Here is a 24,468-nt window from a genome sequence, read left to right on the forward strand (position 1 = left end):
GAAGGGGGTTACATTTTTAGTAAAATATTTGGGGTGAAGGTAAGTGTGGGATAGGATTATAGTTTATTATTAGAAGTTGGGTTTGTTAAACTGAACCTTTGCTTTGCTCATTCATGTCAAGCATTAGGTTCACTTTAATGGTGGCCCCACCTGCAACTTGCCTTGCTTTCAGTCCCCTGCTGCTTCCTTCGGCCAGCGAGCGCAAAGAGAAAAAGCTTCTATTGATTTTTCTTCAGAAGTATTGTATCATCTGCATCCATTAACTTTTAAATGTTTGTTCTTTTAAGCAGTTCATTGTGTTCTCTGTTTTGTAGGTCATAATACTGACCTTGCAGAAATTCTTGGTGATGGAGATACCTCATTCCCATCAAGGACAAGGAGACTCCTTCCTCAGCTCCCTCCCAATGACAAATCTGAAAGTCCTACACCTATTATTTTGGTGCGGACAGAGTGCATTTCTGAAGTTCCCAAAAAGATTGCAGTAGAGGGTGATGAGAAAACTTCTCCAGCAGAGCAAAACAGTTTATTGAACATACAGGAAGATTTGGATCCAGATAGCCTAAGTGATGCTAGCAAGTCCGATGATGGTGTCTTATCTAGTAGAAAGTCTAATCCATCACCTAACGCATCTAGAAGTGTTTGGAGGAGAGATGATTTTAGTAGTCATGAACAAAGTGTTCATAAAACGTGTAAAGCACCTACTGAATTGAAATCTACTTCCTTTTATGTAGGTAGTGATAACGAAATAGGACGTTTACCACACGCAAATGCTGCACTACCTGTTGTAGACATGCAAAAAGATTATAAAGCTTATGATGTCCAAGTGAAACTAAAGGATAACCAGCAGCAACCTCCAGAGCCTACAAATGCTGAAGGAATAGGTAACCAGCTGTTGAAGACAGATAATGGATCTTCGGGGGAATCCGTTTCATTTGTCCGACAGGAAAGCTTTACCAAAGAGAAATCCAGCAGTAATATATCCCCTACTAAGCTTCCACATATCTCAACCCATCCCTTGCTTAAAGATCTCAATGTTACAAAGTCCACCACTGACTACAGCCAAGAGACCCGTCAGATTCTCAAGGAGACTGAGACTGCTTTAGCAGCTCTAGAAGCCAAGCTTTTTTCTCAAAATCATCTTGAGGGCATTGACAGTGTTCAGTGTCCACCAGATGATTCCTTATCTGGAGATTCGGATGTGGATACTGCCAGCACTGTAAGTTTGGTTAGTGATAAGAATGTGCCAAGTCATCCTCAAAAAAATAGAGTTGTAGGCCTTCATAAGGAAAAGTCCTCTTCTGCTTCTTCTATACAAGATCATTACAGCCAACCCACTGCTCGGGAGAGACTCTCTGAAAAACGGAGGACTGGTGGTGCTGATGTAGGGACCAGGAGAGATGCCACCAAGCGATTTGAAATGAAGCGCAGCACTGGACCCCGTGGTTCACTTGACTTTACAGATGAAGAACGAAGCTCCAGTCTTCCTTATATACCAACCGATACTGTATCCTCAGACTATGAACATTCTTCATCAAGGAATCTCTCAAGAAGGAGACCTTATGCTCAGTCAGCCAAGGAAGATACAAACAGAACTTCATCAAATGCACAAAAGGTTCAGCAGGCACTCACCAGGTCAAACAGCCTATCAACTCCTAGGCCTACACGAGCTTCTAAATTACGGCGGGCCCGACTAGGTGAAGCTTCTGACAATGAAAGCGCTGATGCTGAAAGATTGAACAGTCCAGAAGTATCTTCTGCAAACTCTTCCTCAGCCAAAAGCTCTTCTGAATCCAAAAAACTTTCCAGGCTTGATATCCTGGCAATGCCAAGAAAGCGGACTGGCTCTTTCAATGTTCCAAGTGACTCTGAAGTTTCTTCTCCAAGGACAGGCTTTTCAGGACGTAGCACAGACCAGGGTTATACAAGTCGTAAACCTGCTATGGCAGAGGTCAAACAACCCATCAAGAAACCTGTAGCACCTGTACCCAAACAACCTTTAACAAGAGCACGATCAGGTAGTGTCAAGTACTCTTCCATATCCTGTAAGTTTTCTCACTGTTATGGCATTGTTTTACATTGCTAACTGTCACTTCTTATTCCCTAATTCAGAATTGAGCCCAATTGGGGGTATATATGTATGTATATGTATGTGTGTATGTGTGTGTATATATATATATATATATATTCTCCATATCTGGAAATTTTTTTGCAATTCCTGGTTTTACAAGGATTGAAGAAAAAATTATATGATGATCAGACAGATGTAATCCTGCTAAAATTGAATTTCCCATAATGCTCTGTTAATATTTGCTATATCGCCTACAATCCTTAGAGATCTATTTTACCCCATAATTTAGTGTGATTACTGTATTAGCTCAGTTTATCACATATTCTATTTACCATGACATACTGTAAGCCTGCAATTTTTTGTATAACATGCTGTTTTTTATTATATTATTCATATTAATCTAGGCAAACGTTTTTAACTGAAGTACGATTAAGGGCCTGTGTTGATGGGCTTTGTTTTGCGACTCAGACAAGTTTTGCATTCACATACAAGTCAATAAGAATACAAAACGTGCTTGACTCAAGTCAAATGCAAATTAGAACAGCACAGGCAGAAATGAAAACCTGATAGAGACTCCAACGTTTCCTCACACCATTCAAAACTGAAAAATGTTTTGGCTTTAGATAGAAGCCAAAATGTTTCAAGTGGTTGGACTTTGAGGGAGTTCACTAAAGGGGGTTCCAGCTCTGGAATAGGGTACTTTTTTTTAATGATCGATTTAACGCTGTGCTTTTTTTTTCACAGGGGACACGTTTTCACTTTAAAGTGTAAGTGTAGGCAGTGATAAAAGACCCCTATTTAATCAAATTATGCATTTATTAAAAATGTCAGTGTATTTTTATCGGGGCATAATCTGTTTTTGCTCCAGCCATCTGTAATTGCCTGGTTTTCATAATTCAGGCTGAGAAAAGAAGGGGTAGCACTGATAGCAAATCAGGTTTATTGCATTGCACAGTGCTGTGAACAAATCCCAATTTCCATCACCGAAACCTATAGACACACAACCTATGACTCCCAAATCATCTTCTCTCTGCTAGGATTACATCTTTTACTCAAACGTTTTTTAATACATCTAAACTGGCTTAGATTTATAGTTGTAATTATGTTAAAACATTTTATGGGATGATTGTATTTCTAGCCACGATGGAAAATATATTTAAGGCCAATGACTATATAGAAAAAGTAGCTGCCTCTTTGCCTCTGCCACTTATAGGTGAAGACATACTCTGCCTAATGGTTAATCCAGCCTTGGCTGTAAATCTAAAATAAGGCGTTTGCTGATTGGAGGAGAGAACACAAAGATAACATCACCAATGAGTTTGTGTTCCTTCACTGTTCAATCACAGGCTGCATTGCATTACTTGAAGAGAACAGTAAATGGTCAGGACTATGTATAGTGTTTGGCTTAGAAAAATGTTTTCATCTAAAAATCAAAACACCAGACCAAAGTATAAGAGTCCATGCCAGGGCTCCCGGTATGACCAGAGGTGTGTGGACTGACACAGGGAAACGCAGGCTTCAGGTATAGTGTAAATAAGACAATTTATTGAAGACTAAACAACACAAATGCAGTGCAAGGTATACATAACACAGTGCAAACAACCCACACCCAACAGATAACCATATATACAATCAAACGTAGTCGGGCAGGCCGGGTCGGTAGCAAATGGGCAAACGGTACCAGGAGTGAGCGGAAGAGTGGTCAGCAATAGCCGAGGTCAGGACAGGCGGAGTTCGTTCAGAGTCAGGATCAAGGCAGAGTCAGGATCAGGCAGGAAGCAGACAGGATGCAGGTACAGGGTCTCATAGGAAACATACACCAAGGCACTGACTGCAGGTCTGGCCATTCCTTAAATACACCTCCTGCAATCAGCCTCAGGTGATGGCTGATTGCAGGAGTGAGCTTCTGGTTGCTGAGAGCACCCGCTGGCCAGCCCTGGTACTGCAGCCCACAAGGCAGATGAGTCCCACCACTAATGGTGAGTCCATTCCTGACAGTCCAAAATAGGGTTTTATTCCAAACATGCAATAAGTGCAACAACCAACGCGTTTCCACGGTCACACATATCCTGAAAAAATAGCTTTTTGTTCCACCTTGTCCTTTCTTGATGTTATGGCATAGTAAAATTACAAACACATTCGCCTAAGTTTATTATGTATTTCAGCTGTATACCTGCCTACACTTACACTTTAAAAAAAAAAAAGATTGCACATTAACATGGTCAATATCCATGTGTGCTTGCATTAAGATAATTGACATATGATGTGTTAAGAATAATTTAAAGAAATGTGCTATTGTTTATAGTTGCAGAGAGGAAAATGTTGATTTTAGCTGAATGCAAAAAAATTATCTTAAAAAATGTAAGTTCCAGGAATACGAAGACGGTAGCTCTTGTATTCAAATGAATTGGTTTTTCCAAACTCTTGGTAGCACACTAACTTAATTCCATAGTCTGTACTTTTGATCACTGGTTTTATATGTTTCCCTGTCCTATTAAACCTTAAAGTCTCCATGTACACGTCTTCCACTTGATAGTCATCTGTCAAATCTCTATGTGAGTCTGATAGGTGTGGTGGCCACTTTATACACTGTGCTGGACTTGCTAAGGCAGACTCGTGGCCATAACTGAGTACAGGGGGTCTGTCAATGTGTGTGCCAGCACTGGATGGCACTGATGGCTTTCAAAGGAAGCCCTAAAGGCTTGACAACTGTGCACATGGAGTTTAAGGAAAGAATTTATTAATTGTAGATTTCCCAAGGAGCTATTTAATGTGTGGTGAACTGCAAGTAAATTGGATTCGTGGATGAACAAATATTTTGGTAAAAATGACTACATAAATATAAGACCTTATTTATCATGGTGCCTTTATTGCCCTGACTATTATCTGATCTTGAATAAAATGTAGAATCTGAGTTTGGAGAACTTGTGTGCTACATGGTAGTTATTTCAGACAATTAAGTGAACTATTCAGAATCTTTTTAGGTTATTCAGTTGTCATAAATAACTTCCCTGTTGGCAATCAAGGGGCAGTGTTTCATGGGTGCAAGAAAAACCGTAATATTATATGCAGGTATGTCTTGGAGAATATCAGAAATAATATCAGCGATGAGATCATGCCTATGTTATAGACAATTGGAATCTGTTTGGGTTGCTGTGGATTTACTGTCCTGTAACTTGCATGCAGCCCAGATGTGACAGCTTCCGTATGGGTAAAAGTTGGATGTAGCCACAAGAATTTTTATTTTATAACAAAATCCCTTTAGGGCTCATGTACACGGGGCGTTTGGAAAACTCTTCTGAACGATGGAAACTGACTGCTGGAAAACGTAGTTTAAAAAACGTCAGTTTAGCCACATTTGCATATTGCGTTTATGCGCGTTTGCGTTTAGAATCATTTTTAAAAGATAACCTCAGGAGACCTTCCCAAATGCCCAGAATGCACTGAAAAATAGTAAAAAATTAACTAGTTCAGACATTTTGAGAGGAATAGAGAGAACAGTATGTGTTGAGATCACCTGTCTTTTCTGGTTGTATTCACTATGGATCCCATCATGAGCATAATGCGGCACGTTCTGCCATTTTTTCCTTGAAACGAAACCTGGAACTGACTGCGCTGGTGTACCGGGTCCATTTGAATACATGGAGACCGCTGTGCATGCATTTCTGATGATGAAAAAAGGCTCTGGATAGCATCAGGGTATGGAACCGTTAAAAAACGCTTCTAAATGCATATAAACGCTGTTACCTGCGTTTACAAGTGTTTGGCGTTTGAAACGCCAGTAAAATCTACTTCTGAACGCAAGTTTGGTGTGTTTAAAAAAAAAAAAAAAAACGACTGTAAACTCAACTGCCTGTAAACGACTATGTGTACATGGACACATAGGAAAACATTAGGGAGCGTTCAGGGGCTGATGAAAAAAATACTGATCAGCTCCTGAATGTCAGTTTCGCAGCTGCAGTGTACATGAACCCTTACACAGAACCAGCCAGAAATGGGCATTTGCAAGAATCAAAATCATCTCCAGTAGTAATAACAGTGCAGCCTTGCCTCTCAGAATTGATTGGTGGTCTGTTATTTGTTTTGTATTCTCTTCCTGTCAGTGCAGAAAGTCAACTCAATGTCAGGCTGTAAGGCTTTGAGGCAGGCTGTCTCTGACTTAAACTTAGGGCTGATACATAACACTGTCCAGGCTGTTGGAGGAATAATAATCTACAAATAACTAAAACTTTTATTGGTCATGAATCAAAGAGAATCAGCACCATTGATGTGCCAGATGATGACCCCAAAGATCTATAGTAAATTCAAGCTGGAAACTCGGTGTGGTCTGTAAAATCCGAATCTTTATTGGCTACATAGTAAAACAATCAGGTAACAAGCGAACTTATTTTGGCTGTAGCAGCCTTCCTCATAGACATATTCGGATTTTATAGACTACACCGAGTTGCCAGCTTGAATTCACTATGGATCTGATTGTCTGAGTATGGGAGCACTATAGCCTGAGCACTGATCTTCAGCCATTAGAAGCTGAACTTGCAGTTGAGTTTGGGTATTGTTTATCTGATCATGGCTCCAAAGAGCTTGTCCTGTTTGATATAATAGCAAACATAGAAGGCGAGGCCACACTCTGATAATTGAAATAAGCCCAATCAAGGTGAAATGCGTCAGTTGGGACTATAACAGAAGCCAGTTTGATAGAAAAAACCTATGGAATGACGTCAGAGTGCTGACTTGTCTTATGTTTTTGCTAAAACGTTTGGCTGTTTTTATGTAATCCTGACAGCACATTTGTCATATGGCAGTATTGTGAGTGTCTGTGATCAGCAGAAGGCTTGTGACAGTGATCTCATGCAGGATTTATAATGGCCTTGTAAATTAAAGCTTCTGCTTTGATGGAGAGAGAATACAAGTACATCTTTTAATACATCAATTTGTGAGAAGTTAGGTTGAAATGTTAAAACAATTCGAGAAGATAGATTCATATGATTACAGAGACCTATTGGTGACAGACGCACCATCCTATTTAACTGGAAAGTGAAGAAGGTCGATATGTGACCCTTTGTTAGTATGAATAACGTCTGTTACATTTCTTGTGCGCTGAAGCTTATACAAGCTTTTGAATAATTTATTTGTCCATTTGGCAGTGTTCAGATTTTGCGTTTTGTCTTTTGGAAACTGTAGACATGGAATGCTATGGCCACGTAGGCCTATAAAGAGAACTACAGATTGTCTCTGCAGCTCTTCCTAGACAAATATCTGAACAAAAAATTCTGAAGTCTGTGTAGTCCAAATGAAACAAGATCAATAATAAACACTGCTTACAAAGTGGAGGGTTTTATTGTTCTGCTTCACAATTACTAATTTGTCGGGAGGGTGGAGCTGGACTAGAAATGACAGTGAAGGAAAAACTCCAGGGATTACTTTGCACAATAAATGTTCAAATATTTGCTGATTTCATAACAATGTGATAGCTTTTACTTCTACAAACCACTGCCCTTATATTAGTCTATTGTGGCAGTCTGTTTAGTGCACCTGTCACCTTCATACAACAGACTCAACTTTAACTTTGGCAAATGTTGTCAACTGTTAGATTACTGAAATTAATATTTAAAGCCCAACTCCAGGCAACTAATATTAACCCATGCAGTAGAGCTGTGCCTGCACTTGAAGGATTATTTGTTCATTATGGTTTGGGGCAGGGGTGTCAAAATTTATTTAATCATAGGCCGCATCACCATTGTGTTTGCTCTCAAAGGGTCGGTCTTTTCTGAAAAACTAGATGTCTGGAGCACCCCCTACCACTTACATCAGATGTCAAGAGCCCCCACCCCCCTTGCTTCACATTACCTTGTGCTGCTGCCAGGAAGGAGCTGGGAAGCGGAAAGTGCAGAGTCTGGAGGAGGACCAGAGGATGGTTGGAGTCAGCTGCCAGAGTCTTCTGAATACTGAGACCAGGGGAGGCGGACATTATTTGATGCTGCAGCTGCACAGAGGCGCAGGATCTGTAGGAGGAGTTCTGTCCTCTTCTCTGCTACTGACTGCTGACACATGTGGTCTAGGGGAACAAAAAAGATGATTTACTTACCCGCTAATCCCGCTAGAGTAGTCCCAACAGCCTCTTCTCCCTCATGTTCCTGTGGCCTAGGGTCTTGACATCAAGGTCCATTGTCCCACACTTGATGTGATGATACTGAGGGTCAGTCCACTGCCAGAGCCTGGGGGAGGGCAGTCTGCCAGGAAGCGTAGGATCAGGTAAGTAAAACTGTACCTCTTCTCTCCTAGACAAAACAATCTGTCCACCCTTGCAGTGCAGGCAGCCCCACTGCAAGTGATAATTTAGCATTTTCCTGGAGTTGGGCTTTATTTAGCCCTTGTCAACAGCTTGGCAGCGTTCACAAAAATGACTTTGTTGCAATGATTTGTAGCAGCCACAGATGTTCTCTTTTATTTTTTTGTCGCTATGAAAAAAGCATTGCAGTCGGTGCTAAGTGTTGCAGAAATTCCAAGCTCTCAACAACAATTTGAAGCTGCCTAGGCAAGCATTGTAGTTGGCTACAAGAGCAACTTTATAGCCAACTACAAATTACCAGAGAAAACAAACGGAGAAATTTGTAGCTGCTAGAAATCTCTACTACAAAATTGCTGATGTCTCTTAAGCTGGGCATTTTTTATTAATCAGTCCACTGATTGGATTCCCTCATCTACACAAGCAAGGTAAATAGAAGTATTCTCCCCACTGTGCCATTTGTATTCTGACAGCGGGACGCCTCCAGTGTCCGTATACACTGATCAGTGCTGCAGCCACTGATCAACAAAAGTTTTCCAACAGTCCTGTTTGACAGGAGCTTATCAGGAACGGCCGTAGATGGATCAAAATTCATCCTTCCTGTCCTCGCTGAACTGATCGCATTTTGATCCATCTATGGGCAGCTTTAGGCAAAATCCTGCTGTGGCTAGTAGTAGATCTGGCTTTGATCCCAATGCTAGCTCATTATGACACTGTGCAGTATAGATTATTGACAGTAGCAGGTTATAACAGAGCCTAAAATCCAATTAATTTGTTACTGGTTTATTGATCTCAATTTTCTGGTATTCTCTACACCTGCATACGGTTAAAAATGATAGTAATGTTCAGTATGTTTTTATGTTGATGTTATTTGTAGTTTCACCACACTATTACATAGCTTCTTCTACAGAACTATATATGTTTCTTTTGTTGCGTAAAAAAAAATAAAAAGTTCCCCTTCTCTCTTATTTGGAGATTGTTCTTTGGTAGGTTTTGCAAAGCTTTAGCTGCCACCAATATTACAGAACTAAAAATCTCATCATAACTGCCATCATTTCACATTCTATTATCATCTATAAACTTCCATTATAACCAGATTCTTAAGGGAGGTTTTTTTTATTCTGGTATTGGACACTTTTGAAATTCTATAGGCTGCCTTTGCACAACAAAAGAACCAATTATATGGACTGTGAACCATCTCAATGAAATCCTGGATAATGTTTTCATTCACTCTAAGGGCTAGATTTAGCAAACTTTGAATGGCTATTAATACTATATATATATATATATATATATATATATATATATATATATATTCTCTAGATTAATTATTTTTAATCTGTAGTCAGTTTGCCAGTCAAGTGTTCTAAATCTAGCCTAACTGATAATCACATGTTTCTTTCCTAAGCGTTTCTAGGGGTTTTCAGGACAATGGAGCGTTTTACTTTTGACTCTAAAATTTCTCACATCTACCCATTGACAGCAATACATCAGAATTCATTGTACACCCTTAAATCTAAATCAGGCAAAATTTTAGCTGAAGGTATTCTGCCAACACCCCACCTAGCTCGTCAAAAGTTGGTTTTTCAATCAACTTTTGTTGAAGGCGCCGAGTGAAAAATTGTTGGCTGAACAGTGACTGCATCCAATCTGAGGAAGTCACTGTCTGGGTATTCTGAAGGCTGCAGATGTCAAATGTCAGAATACAATAGCCAGCAGGGAAGATTCCCCTATTGTCACTGTTTAGCTTGGATGGAGGAATTTGGTAGATTTCTATTGTTCAGCCTGTAGGCTGAGTGAGAGCAATCTATACATGCATGACTAGCTTGAGGGCTAAGCTACATGGGTGGTACTAGTGCAGGCCATACATGATGCAATTTTCTTTCTTGAAACCAGAGGTTGCAGGAAAGAAAAATGCTTGATTCCTCCATCAACACTGATTCCTCCTGTGGAGCTATTGTGTTCTCCTGACTTTGAGTCATCCCCGCCAAGAGAACAGTGAATGATTACTGCTAGCGGCTATAAAAGCCTCTCGCAATAATCGTATGTAAAATCTGACATGTTGGTTGTACCCAAGTCGTACAACAATCGACTGTGCTACAATCAGCCTGCCCATGGATGGTTTGAATCTCAGCTGGTTCAGTCATTTATGGCTGGCTTAAAAGATTTCAACATTTGCTGGAAGTCACTTGAATAGGCTAGAGCTACATAGGAAATTTTTATTAACTCAGTCCTGCTACTAAAATTTCGAATGATTTATTACTAGGTGGAGCAAATGATTGCTAAACAAATGGAACACATGGTTTCCTATATAGAAAGCTACCCGTAATGGAAGAAAATAAAATCACTCGATTTCCCCATCAACACAGTCAGTGATGATGGGGTAGTGCCTCCTGCAATGCTATTGTGTTCTGATGATGATGGGGGCGTCTTCCCGTATGGCAGAACACAATGATTACTGCTAGTGACTATGGCCGCATGCAGTAGTCAAATGTAGAAAAAAATCTCAACCAGGCTGGTTGTACCCAAGTCAATTGATGGATCGACTTGGGTACAATCCACTTGCGCATGCATGGATCGAATCTCAGCTGGTCCCTGCTGCACTGGCCAAATTGCGATCCATGTGTTGCCAGCTTAACGTATATTACCAATCAATCTCAATTGATCGCACAGTGCTCCAGTCATGTGTGATTGTATCGCTACAAGATGCTACTGCTAGTGATTTTAGTAGCAGGATAGCGCTACTAGAAACCTTCTGTGTAGTTCTAGCCTATTCAGATGACTGCCATCAAACGGGAAATCTCTCAGCAGTAGAAAATTTTAATTGTTCATGTAGCCTTTAGATTGCCCAAGTATGCGTGTTTATATTTGTGGGGCCAGCTGGAAAATGCAGGCCTGGGCACCTGGCATGTCTAGAGGAAAACATTAGCCATTAGATTCAATTATCCAAGGCAGCTGTTCCTTGTTTCCTTTGAGACCAGTCAGCTGGGGAAGTCTGCCGCACACTACTGATGTCCATCGCGGAGTGGTCATCAAATCCTGTGGAAGTTGGATAGATGTTTATGCTTTTCAGAAGAGTCAGAAGGAAAGATTTCCATTTTCCTGGATGCTCCTTAAAATATATACATATTTTCCACCTGTAGTATGAGAGCGAACATACAAGTTGCTGATTTTTGGTCATTTTTTTATTGTGGGAACTTGCCGTTTTCACACACAAATCCTAGTAAACTAAAAATACATGCCCTATGGAAGAAAATAAATCAGATATACAAATATTCTTAAAGTTTTGTAGTCAAAGTTGTTGAGCAGTAAAGTACAGTCTACACTGCCCTCCAGTGGAATTATTGACAGGAAGTCAAATGTTGATCAGGAAATGTCTCGCTGTCCCGAATCATCGAATTGAAAGCTTTATTAGCTTAAATATCTGCATGCAAATTTGTGCACTGGACTGAGAATCCTACAACTCATGAATCACAATTGGATTCTGGATCTATGTGTCTCTCTGAAGATTAGAAAAAGAAAATGGCTTACCAGTATTTTTTTTTTTTTTTTTAACTCATGCTTTGAGTTTATATTGTGTCAAAGCCAACTGAATTGTATTGCAAATGAAAGATAAATCCAAAAATATTTTTGGGGACCTGAAAAAAAAAACTATTCTACTTGCTATGACACTAAATTCTTATGAAACATCCAAAGCTTGCCATACACTGTTCAAATTTAGGCCACTTCCTGATGAACCGGCCAAAATTTGATCAGAGGGTGGCCCTGTTCTGCCTCCCACCTGATAGCCCTTAATTGAAGCCAGGCGGAAAATTGTTGGCTGAATGATGTTTGGATATTTTAATAGCCGTATAATACAAAAGCTGCAGTGGTAGATTCAGCCATCAGCACTGTGATGTGTGGCTAGAAGAATATGTAAGCTGAACAGAAAAAAAAATCTGTATGTGTAAGGCCAGCTATAGAGTTGTGGGTTGTGAAAGCATTTAAAAGCCTGACTGCAGCCACATTTGTGCAGCCACAGATTTGGGGAGGGAAAATACCTGTCAAATTTTTTAGTACTCAATAAATTGGGATGTTGCAGCACTACACTCCAAGCTTAGTGGATTAATAAAATCAAATTAAATTCACTTACAAATAAATCAGATGATTGCTATAGTGTAGCAACTCTTTACTGCATGGTGGATCCCCAGTTGGGTCCCTGAGAGGGCCAATTTGTATAAATAAAAAGATGACCGCGCCAGGCCATAAGGATTGGTCCAGTATTCGTTTTTATTTGGCAGTTAGAACAACCTCCTGCACTCAAGTATGGTGCTTAGAAATTGACTCTCACTTTTCCACTTTGGAAGTATAAAATTAGCTTTGCTGCCCTCATAGGACTAGGGAAGCCCCGATACATACAGCACTGAAAGAACAAAGAGAGGGCGCACCGACCTAGCACATTACCTTTCTTTATATACCATTTATTAATGAAGTAAGAACAAATATTATACTCACAAACAAATGTGTTCACAAGCCCATCAATATTTTCAGAACCAGGAATACCAGATCTACTGCATATACTCTTCATCATGGGAAAAAGCCACCCAGGTCTACTGAGGCTGGCCCATTGCAAGGGAATTCCCCTCTTCATCAGATATCTGAGGAAGAGGGGACTCCCCTTGAAATGGGTCAGCCTTAGTAGACCTGAATGGCTTCTCCCATGATGAAGAGTATGTGCAGTAGATCTGGTGTTTCTGGTTCTGGAAAATATTGGTGGGCATTTGTTTGTGAGTATAATATTTGCTTTTATTTATTCAATAAATGGTATAAAAAGGTAATGCTCTAAGCTGATGCACCCTGTGTTTGTTCTTTCATTCATTTTTATTTGCAACAACAGAAGGGTCTATGAAAAGATTGACAGCCAGTGAATTATTTATTTTGCAAGAGTAATCTGGACAGGTAGTGAATCCTAGAGTTCAATTTTTCATAAACTAGTTTACATCTGGCTCAGTACAGTGGGCTGACAGACAATCCTACTAAGTGAGCTGTAAACCATTATTGTGACCACAGTATAAAAAACATATTTTGATCAATCTCTATGGCTTGATGCTCATATCCTTTCACTCCAGTTTTTTTTTGTAGAGTGGTTGCACCTTACTTCCTGCTTCTTTGACAACAAGACGAGATACTGTATGAGGGGGATGATGGTCATTGGACAGGAAGATGGACAGTAACTAAATAACTTGACAGAGGTTCAAACCCTTTCTGATTTTACTGAATAATTTTATTTTAACATGTTTTCTATGGACATATAAGGGTTTTATTTAATAGAGGTTTTTTTTAAAGACCTGCACTGTTTTTTTGGTTTTTTTTATGAATGGGCTGGTTGTGCAATAATGTAAAGAAAAAACAAAGGAAAGGAATACTGTAATTGTATTTGACAGTTACACTATTAAACTCATTTTGTGAATGAAGCCTCCAGCCTGAATATAATAACTATGTTGTAGCAGACAAAGGGATCCCATAATTGTGTACGATTCTGAATGACTAGTGATGGTTAGTGGGCATAGATTAACATAAAGTCAGCACGGCTTCGTGCATGACAGCATAAATCTACAGACTGCAGCAGGGGATTAAACCCTTTTCCATTTGGATAGCATTTTTTTTTGTTACAAGCAACTTGTATGTTGGCTCTCTCAATGTAAACCGTTCCTTTCTCTCCCACTGGTGGCTAGGAGAGGATTGATCTTTTAACTTTCTCTCTTTAAAACCAATTCATTGTAAGCATCAAGACGGAGGCAGCAGGGTTCAGATTATTTGTCTACATCTGAGGAGGAATATGGCTCTAATCACAGCACCCCTAAACACAAACGATCCCATGCTTCAACAGCCACTCAGACCCCCCGGGCCACTACCAGCGTTTCTCACAGTCAAAGGCACAACCGGCTTCAGGATGATGATGATGATGACCAGGAGGTGTACAACAACTTCATGGCACAATCTGTTGAAATTGCAGAAATAGCCAGGTGAGTGCTTGAAGCCACAGTAACCTTCTGCTTATTTAGGTCTGAATATTTCTGGGGCAGGGGGATGTGTGTGTTAGGTGGAGTGTTGTATTGTTAATAGGATTATCGTTTCGTACCTGAAAAGGTTCATAAAGGGACTTGCATTTTTTGGCCAACAGTTTGTGAAAAAACATCCTAAAATCAAATATCTGTAGGTAATGTTTGTTCCACAGTGGTGAAATAAAAAGCACGGGGTCAAAGGCCATTTAAGAGGGGAGTAAACACTACAACCAACAGAATAGATTTATTTTACTTTAGAGCAATATGTTACTTGAAAACCACATTTGCTTTTGCTCTTTTTAGCTAGATTTTTGTTAGTGATTCTAATGACTTTGTTATTTTTTCTTTAAAAAAAAAAAAAAAAAACATGTCTATACTTACCTGATGTGTGCAGTGATTTTGCACAGAGCAGCCCAAATCCTCCTGTTCTCGGGTTCCCCGCCAGCACTCCTGGCCCCTCCCTCCTGTCAGGTGCCCCTGCAGCAAGCAGCTTGCCAAGGGGGCACCCGCTGCTCTGTGTGTCCTTTCACACACAGATCCACAGCTCCCCCTCCCTCTTTTTATTGGCTCACTGGCTGTGATTGACTCCCACTTGTGTCTCCGCCAATGAGAGGGAGTCCTGTGATAGTGGAGAATCCAGTGCACATCGCTGGATCGGGAGGGGACTGAGGTGATTATTAGGTGGACTGGGAAGGGGCTGCTGCACAAAGAAGGTTTTTTACCTTCATGCATAGAATGCATGAAGGTAAAAAACCTTGAGCCTTTAGAACTACTTTAAAGTACCATGTTTTGGGCAGGCATTAATAGCTGTTACCCCTCTTCTGTGCTCTGGCGTGTGCACATATGTGCCACCAGCATCCTCTAGTTACTTAGGAGCATATGCACTTGCATGGCAGACTTCTGCACGTGCGCACAAACCCTGCCAGTCTCTGGCATATTTCCGCTATACTCCCTGGCGGTGTTTCTGTACACATAAAAAGCACTGCACAGTTGCAACACACTGCCTCCTGGGATAGCTGTGATGTAGCAATCCCAGAGGGCAGTGGTGCCCAGCCTAGGCCAGAAACCAGAAAGTACAGTCTTGCAGTACAAAAAAAACCCACAAAATTCTAAAAATGTTAATTTTTTTTTTAACAATTTGCTTAAGACAGAACGGGAGGGTTAAAAGAAAAAAAAGTTGATAAAGTGAGTTTAGTTCCACTTTAAATTAAACTAGTCATGTTTGGACTTATGTTTGAATCTGCAGTCATGAATCTAAAATCTAGGCAAACACTTACCAACAAAACACATCTAAGGGAGATGTTTTACTTGCCTGTGTGTTTCTGTCCATACAGTCCTGTGATTCACACAGCCCTGTCAGACTGTACAGCCAACTTGGTGACCTGACTTTTTTCTGCTGCAGTTAGGCAATACAGTTATGTCAGTACATGCTCATGTATAGGAACCTGAATGGCCCTATTATGTTCCTCCCTCTCCCAGTCTCAGAGCTGCTGTACAGTGTATTATGAAATGGAAATCGAGTTACATTTAGATTTTGTACTAATTGCATTTAAAACTTCATTTATTTTCTTTAATAATTACTTAATTGTTTTCATTGGTGTTTATTACCTTTCTGGAGTTCAACTTTAAATTAGAATAACTGTGCAGCCTTACTTATGAAAGGTTTAAATTGCCCAGCTATTGTATTTCGTTTTTTTTTGTTTTGTTTTTTTTTTTTGCTCTATCTGGGACAGCCACTTTGTTACTGCCCTGACAACTTCCTGACATCCCTGTCTGTTCCCCAGCCTTTGAGTTTTCTGTGTGCACATGGTTGACATGGAAGCAAGTGCAAGGCTTTAGGTGACCTTAGACATCTTCTAAAAAGCTAAAATATCAGGATCAGCTAAATAAAAGATCAGCTATAAACCTTTTAAAAGTAAGACTGCAGTTATAGTAATCTGAGACTGAATATATTGATTTCTGCATATGCCCTATGCATGCCTTTAGTAAATCAACAGTGGGGTTGATTTACTAAAGGGAATTTTGATTTACTAAAAAATGTTCGCTCTGCAAGGAAATTTGCACTTTGCAAGCAAATTAACCCCAGCATGTAGTAAATATGGTAAAATTGCACTTTGCAAAAGAATACTCAATCATATTCTAGGAAAAAAAAACGCATTCTGCTTGCACTTGATTGGACAATGGAAGTCAGCAGGTCCTCCCCTCATTCAATAAACTCTGGGGCACATTCCCTTGCAAACTGCAACTTTCCTTGCAATGTAAACAGCCTATTTGTCTTTTTAAAAAAATCAATCTTTTTATCTCCATGTTTGAGCTTAGTCAAAAAGATTTGGTATATGCAGTATGTGTACCAACAAATGTGACAGATCTTGGCCTTCATTTCCCGTATATAATACAGAAATGATTGTGCTACAACTGGAAGATAAATAAATGAAACAGGGACTTACTGCCAAGATATAAGCACCTGCACAGGTACAAAGCTTGGGGAGATTGAGTATTAATGAGGCAGTTCTTTCCGCAGTGCCACATATTAGGATATATTATATTCGTTCGTTGTTAGTGAGACAACAATGGCATGTCTAGTAATTCGTAGGACCAGATGAAATTATAATATTGTCATTGGTCCAAAGCATGACCCAGGTTGACCTATTATGCTAATTTTAGGGTAACCCTGTTACCGAATAAAAAGGTAGAAAATGTAAAAAAACACTGCAAAAAAAAGAGTATTAATACCTATCTGTGCCACTGTTCTTAGCTCTCTTACAAAGCTACAGGGCAAGCAGAATGTTCAGAAAATGACACTCTCTGTTTTGTCGCATGCATACATCTCTCCATGGCTCCAGCCACTATGTCACTAGTGTACCCCCGGGACAGGTAAGTATTATTATTAAGACACTTCTTTTGCAGTTTTTTTTGTTCTTTAATTGACAATAGGGTCTCTTTTAAAGTGTATGTGAACCCTAACACTGTGCCTATTGTTAGGACTTTGGAGCAGACAACATTTCTGGCAGATCAGCAGGAATTTGTCTGTACTTGCAGTGTCTATAAAGTAGAATTCCAGGTTAAATTTCACTTTAAATTGTTATTTCAGGCCACACTGGCCCAAACGAAATGTTTTCATTGCAGAACGACACTGCCGTTGTGTGCACTAGCAACACACCATATGCAGCGCTATGTTTCGGCAGCAGTACGGGTGACTTTCCATTTACTGCCAGAATGAAAGAGAAATGGTTGAGTGCTTCTCCACCATTCAGGAGAAGCCTTGTAATTTTTTCAGCAAATACAAGTCCTGCTCTGATTGGCTGTGGTGGAGAGGTGGGTGGATGATGTCACAATTCCCACCTCTGCCAATCAGAGAGAGCCTTGTATTCATTGAAAAAAAAATACAAGATTTCTTCTGAATGGCAGAGGAGTGCTCACCCAAGTCTTTGTATCCAGCAGCAGACAGGAAGTTGTCTGCATTGTTACCGGAGCATAGCTCTGCTTATTCTATGTAGCTAATGCTACTACAGTATATTACAGGATGCACAGCAGCCATATTATTCTGTAATAGAAATAGTTCATTTGAACCAGTTTGGCCCAACAAACTATCTAAAGTGAAGGTAAACCAGGAATTCTACTTTAAATTGATAAAACTGGGAAAATGTATTGAAGAAATCTACTGCATTGACTTCATTGGTGTTGGATCATTGTGGTCAAAACTTTGACAGTAAGAATCAGAGTATAGCAAATACGTTCTATAGCAGAGTAAGAGGCCATACATGTATTGTACAAAAAAATTGTTCAGGAGGTAATTGAAACCTGAATCTATTTGCTATCAAAGGTACAGATGAGCAAAGAACATTTGTGAGATAAATCAGATTGTAATAGTCCAATCAGTGGAAAATCCTTTGAATGATGGTCTGATATATATCATAGGTTAAGTCAAACCCTGGTAAAAGATGTAGCCAGCTTGGCTAAAGAGATACATGAAGTAGCTGGAGATGGGGATTCCCAGAGCTCCTCCGGGACAGGACACAGTACCTCTTTAAGCTCTGTGCCAAATACACCGGCCTCCATCATTTCTGCGAGGGAAGAGGTAAGATTGCATTGTATAATAAAAACAAAAAGTCACCTTTAACTTTCTATGCATTATCGGAAATACACCAGTAGATGTAGTTACTGAACCCAACTGTGACTAGTAAAATGATCGTTTGCAAAGGTGACACAAACATTTAATAAAGCTGAACAGTAGATGGCTAACACAAAATTGAAATAAATACAAGTAAATTGTCTTACTGCTCATGCGTTTGTAATGCTATTCAGCTAGTTCTGTGACTTACACAGTTCTGCCTATCAGCAGCCAGTAACCTGGCTACTTACTCACCGTCCAATTCCCTTCTTTAATGAGCAGAGCAAGTGATCGGTACCGATCACTCACTGTTTATTCATAACTGATGCATAGTAAACCGCATCAGAGCTTCCTGTTCATTCATCTCCAGTGCAGCTGAAGCTGCAGAGAAAGGGATTGGGGAATTTTATGTCCCCAGTTGCTTTTTTCTGTCCCAAAAGTGAGACATCAGGGGGTTTATTTACTAAAGCTGGAGAGTCCAAAATCAGACTCACTTCTGCATAGAAACCAATCAGCTTCCAGGTTTCATTGCCAAAGCTTCATTGAACAAGCTGAGGTAAGAAGCTGATTGGTTTCTATGCAGAAGTGAGTCTGATTTTGGACTCTCCAGCTTTAGTAAATAAACCCCCAGGGGTCTGTGTAGAAAAAAATTGTGCAAAAAAATAATACACCAAAAAGAAGGCGAGTGTATACAGGGATGGTAGTGTGTAGAGAGGTTGGGAAAGTGTGTACAGGGGTGAATTTAATTTGGGATAATTCCCTGGTTGTGTTTATTTGTTTCTCATCATACTAAAAAGGCATGCCCATATGTAGCATACTTTTTGCCATACTCTGCGTAGCATGCTGTGGGTCACCTTTTCCGTGGTAGAGGCCCCAGTGCTTTACTTTGCTCAGGGGCCCATGATGCTATTAAGATGGCACTGTCCTCCATTATCTTCTATGTTCCTTTTGGGGGCCCCTAAACCTGGAAAACTGTAAAATACAGATAGTTGGAGAAAGTTGATGTCTGGTTAATGTGGCCACCCATCACTTTGAACTTATAGAAAGCTGCAAAAATTGGGAGGGGGCATGACTCCCAGGGCACTCAAGATAACACAAGAACTGTGTAGACACTCTGACTATACCAACATTCGGATCACAAATGAGAGCTGACCTAAATACAGGTACACACCCATAAATACAGCTTGATAACCAACCTACTGAGATTATAAATCTACTCTCTTCTTTTGTAAACAAGGTACCAGTGTTAAGGTGGGAATACACGTTTAGAAAATCGACCGATTGGTCATTCGACGACCGAGAGGCGTTCGTTCATTGGTCGAAATCGTGGCCCTCATTAACCAATCTAAAAAAATTGTTCTTCGGGCAATATGTAGTGTTGACGTCTTCCGTACAATTAGAAGTGATGCAGTGTGCATGTGACCTTGTAGCCACACCCTTTCGGCCAGAACGAGCGATATACACAACGAGTATAATATAGTTTTACATTATCTATATACATAAATAGTGATACATAAAAATATAATATGCAGAATTTTGGTTTCATTATCTGATTAGGCCAATCTACTTTTAACATTTGGATTCTTAGTTCGTGTTTACGACGATTCCTTGGACATAAACATCCGGGTCATCTTCTGTTTCTGCTCATGCATGATAGCGCTTGATAGATTTTTTTCGTACGACAGTCATACCACCTCATAGAAAATTGGTTGTTCGTATTCAAAACGACATTTTTCACTGTTGTTCACCTGGATTTTTTCGTACACAATATCGTTATCGGTTAAAACATCCTGCTCATCAACTAAGTGAAAATCATTCGATCAGTGGTTCCGCTAAATTTTTCGGACGATTTTGTTATCGTGTGTACGGGACATTAGACTGACGGTACTATGCAGCGCAGTGCAACCTGGCTGTCTCTTACTAAAGGCTAATTCTTCTGTCTGATTGCCGCTCTACAGGGGATTACAGGAAGCTAATATAGAAAACTGATATAAAGACAGACTTGGGTATTTGTGCTTGCTCTGTTTTAAAACTTTGTATCATTTTATAAATCAGTTCACAAAGGGATTCAATTATGTTTTGTCCTGAGGATTGTGCTCCTTATATCCTTAGGCTGGCAAACACATTAAAACATTCAGATTTCCATTTGGAATAGTATAAGCAGAGAGTCTTTGCTAAGATTAAAAGAAAACCAATTTTCAGGGAGGTGAATCATGGGCACATGAAGTCACTTCTGAGCCTGAATTACAGTGCAGCTTGGCTGAGCTGCCAACACCCTGCATGTAATGTCTACTTTGATTCTTGTTTTGTATAGCACAGCCGACAGCATCACACACAAACCCATATAATGTACAGTGGGAGTCCCAAAAGAAGGCATTTGAGATAAGATTGTAGTGGATGTTTGTGTAAATTATGATTAGTGTGGGAGAGGTAGAATTAGTCATGTGATCTCTTATTACCTAAAAACTTAAACTGCCATTTTTGCATTCAAGGACCAGTGAACATGAATTTCATAATTTTTATTATTTGTATAGGACGTTTTGATAACATTCTTGGAGTAACAAGTAAATGTTTCAGGGAATTATATGGAAAGAAGGTATTTTTAAATTGCTTAACTTTTGTGGCTCACAAAAGCACAGTGTGCAAACAGTAGTGTATGCACGTGTTCAAACCATTCTTAATTTTCCATATTTTAGGCTTTTGCTATGACATTATTATTGAATTACAATATCATTTACTGTTTTACTACTACTACATTTCCCTGGCACAGAGATGAAAAAGGCCAAAAAGAAAAAATCCACGAATGTCAAATGTCTTTTACTCTGTACAGAGATTGAGAGTACCTTTATACTACCCCTTGGGCAACTATGGTTAAAAAAGAAGCTGATTCTGAGCCCAGTTATGTTAAAAAAAATCTCTTTATGAAGTGTCCATTTTAGAAACCTTACATAGAGAGTAACAAGCCATGTTTCTCAAATATTGTGTTTGAGCATTTTCCTCTTCTTTATTCTTTCCTTCCTCCATATTGATTACTGTAGGTATACTGAGGTTCTTATGACCAAGAATAGTATAATTAAAACTTAACCTGTTGTTGTCCTTGTGTTTCTACAATGTGAAATCAGCACATCAATCCAAGAACAATGGAGATCTCTATTTCATTCAGAAACATAGAGGATCCCCTTCTTCCTAAACTTTACTTTATTTGTAAGCAGCAACAGTCCCACTGTTCCAAGTCATAAAGATTTTAAATTAATTAGAGCAACCTAGAGGATAGAGACTTGATCTGCGATTATAAACTGAACCTGTGCTTTTCCCATGCAGGCCATTCAGTTGCCTTCCATCCCAGCTGCTTTATGTTCACTCACCTGATGCTCCAGTTGACCATTGGGCAGATGCAGAACATGTGACTTGTGCCCCTTTCTCCTGTGTGATAATGCTAATAGTTGGCGATTGGTTACTCACAATGGGGGCGGAGTGTCACATGTGGGTGGGGAGAAGGTCCTCAGCTATGTAATAAATAATAATAATAAAAAATAAATTCTGCTTCTGTCTTCATTACTTGGCGGGCCTCAGTCCATGTGGAGGAACACAGTCGCTATCACAGAGAACTTCTGCCATATTATATTGTGAGAACACCAAAGTTCTCTGACTGGTGAAACTAAGAACCGCAGCATTGTCGTTCCCAACAAAACCCATGTTCTGCAAGAGGGACAATGTGCATTATTATATTCATCTAGAGCATTTTAACATTTTCATTGACTTTATTTTCACATCTATGATTTTATATTTTCTTTTTTCTTTCTTAACACAGATACTTAAAAGATCATCTCAAAGAGCATACCCATCCCAGGTGCCCTGATTTTCTTTTCTTTTTGTTTTAGTGAATTGTAGTTTGGTCAGTTAGTCAAATAAGAACTATCTCAGCCCAAACTAATGCCACTGGCCTAACTGTAAACAGTTTTTCAGCGACTGAGCTGTAGGTGGTGATACATTTAGTCAAATGGTTATATTACACACAGTACTGTTGGTGAAGATATTTTTTAAAGTGACCCATTCAATTCCTCTTGCTAGCTCATCTACCAGTATCCTTGCATAGAAGCTGTTGTAAGTTTTTCGTTGCTTATATTCGTATGTCACAGCTCTCTTGTCCTCTCTAGATAGCAGTCATGAAAGTTCTGTGTAAAAATAGACTTCACCTACTTGCAGAAAAAAAAAAGACATAATGCATATGTAAGCAATACCTCAGTACCTGTATATATGAATGTACATTTGGTTTATAAACAGCACAGTCCCAATCTTCAATATGAGAACTAGTCAAGAGCCAGAAGATTTCAGCATCAAAGAGAAAAATGTATTACAAATATCCCTAGTCCTCTTTTATTCTTTTACCAAGCAGCCAGGTGCCGATAGCGGAAGTGATGCGGCAATCATCTATAATGACACCCCACTTGCCGGGTGTATGGCCCTTTAAGACCACAATATCTGTTCTGCAACCAAGCGGAGCAACAGAAGGGGTACCCTCATAGTGAAGTAATTTCTTAAAACACATTTTACTAAAAGTATTGTGGTTACAAAAGGCATCAATCAGTAATGTATAGGCAGCGGGGGTGCGGCTTCCGCGTCACTTTATTTGTGTTCATAAATTCATTGTTAGTGTCACAATGAAATAAAGTGTTTATAGATCACTGTTTTATTTATATATATATATATATATATATAAAACTACCTATACAGATGTTTGCATATTAATCAGGACTGAGTAACACATGGAGGCTGCATTGGTATATGTACAGTGCTCAGCATAAATGAGTACACCCTTTTTTGTAAAGTAAGATTTTAATCAATATCTCGGTGAACACAAGAACAATTTCCAAAATTTTGACAAAACTGAGTTTTATCGAACATTTGTTTAGCTCATTACATGACAGGTTACTAATATAACTTAGATTACAAAATCTTCAGTTTTACTCAAATTAGTTGATGCAAAAATGAATACACCCCACAACAAAAACTACTCCATCTAGTATATTGTATGACTTCCATGATTTGTAAGGACAGCACCAAGTCTTCTAGGCATGGAACCACAAGTTGGCAACATATTGCAACATCTTTCTTTTTCCGTTTTTCAAAAACAACCTCTTTTAGAGCCTGGATGCTGGAAGGAGAGTGATGCTCAGCTTGTCTCTTTGGAATTCCCCATAGGTGTTTGATTGGTTCAGATCAGGAGACATACTTGGCCACTGAATCACTTTCACCCTGTTCTTCTTCAGAAATGCAACAGTGGCCTTAGATGTGTGTTTTGGATCATTGTCATTTTGGAAAAGTGCATCTTCTCTTTCAATGTAGATGTACTGATCTACATTGAAAGAGAAGATGCACTTTTCCAAATTCATGATACCATCAATGAAATTCAGCTCCCTGACACCTGCAACACTCATGCAGCCCCACAGAAGGACACTGCCACTACCATGTTTTACTGTAGGCATCGTGCATTTTTCTGTGTACTCCTCACTTTTGCAACGCCATACAGTTTTGAAGCCATCAGTTCCAAAAACATTTATCTTGGTCTCATCACTGCAGAGTACAGAGTCCCAATAATCTTCTTCTTTTTCAGCATGCGCCCTGGCAAATTCTAGGTGGCCTTTTTTGTGCATGGGCTTTAGGAGAGGCTTCCTTTGTAGATGACACCCATGCAGTAACGCCTTTTTATAATCAACTGTCTGCTGGACACTTGTTTAATGAATAATTAGACTCGCCTATAGTTGAATTCTTGTTAATTAGGATTTTGTCTAAAATTTTGCTTTAATCCGAAGACTTTCATTGGGGTGTATTCATTTTTGCAACACGGTCTGAAATGAATTTGTTAGGAAAAATACTTTTTTGTGTGTGCAAATGAACAAATCCTGTTTGCAATCAATGGGCCGCATTTGTGGGAGTATTTTGTAGTATAGTGTCCCAA

General features: G+C 39.5%; 1 protein-coding gene across 4 annotated transcripts in view; it reads left to right on the forward strand.

The window, feature by feature from the left end:
- Positions 1-24,468, forward strand: part of CEP170B (centrosomal protein 170B) — a 107,891-nt gene that overhangs the window by 71,848 nt on the left and 11,575 nt on the right. Inside the window, exons 12-15 of one of the 4 annotated variants that reach the window (XM_089680306.1) lie at positions 315-2,042; positions 14,119-14,359; positions 18,317-18,476; positions 22,321-22,359. In XM_089680306.1, coding sequence (XP_089536432.1) covers positions 315-2,042; positions 14,119-14,359; positions 18,317-18,476; positions 22,321-22,359 — 2,168 coding nt within the window. The remainder of the gene's footprint in view (positions 1-314; positions 2,043-14,118; positions 14,360-18,316; positions 18,477-22,320; positions 22,360-24,468) is intronic. The other 3 variants (XM_089680303.1, XM_089680305.1, XM_089680304.1) reach the window with 3 other exon arrangements.

Source organism: Staurois parvus, unplaced genomic scaffold (assembly GCF_062004578.1).
Source record: "Staurois parvus isolate SC_StPar_1 unplaced genomic scaffold, SC_StPar_1.0 ptg000239l, whole genome shotgun sequence".
Classification (NCBI taxonomy): domain Eukaryota; kingdom Metazoa; phylum Chordata; class Amphibia; order Anura; family Ranidae; genus Staurois; species Staurois parvus.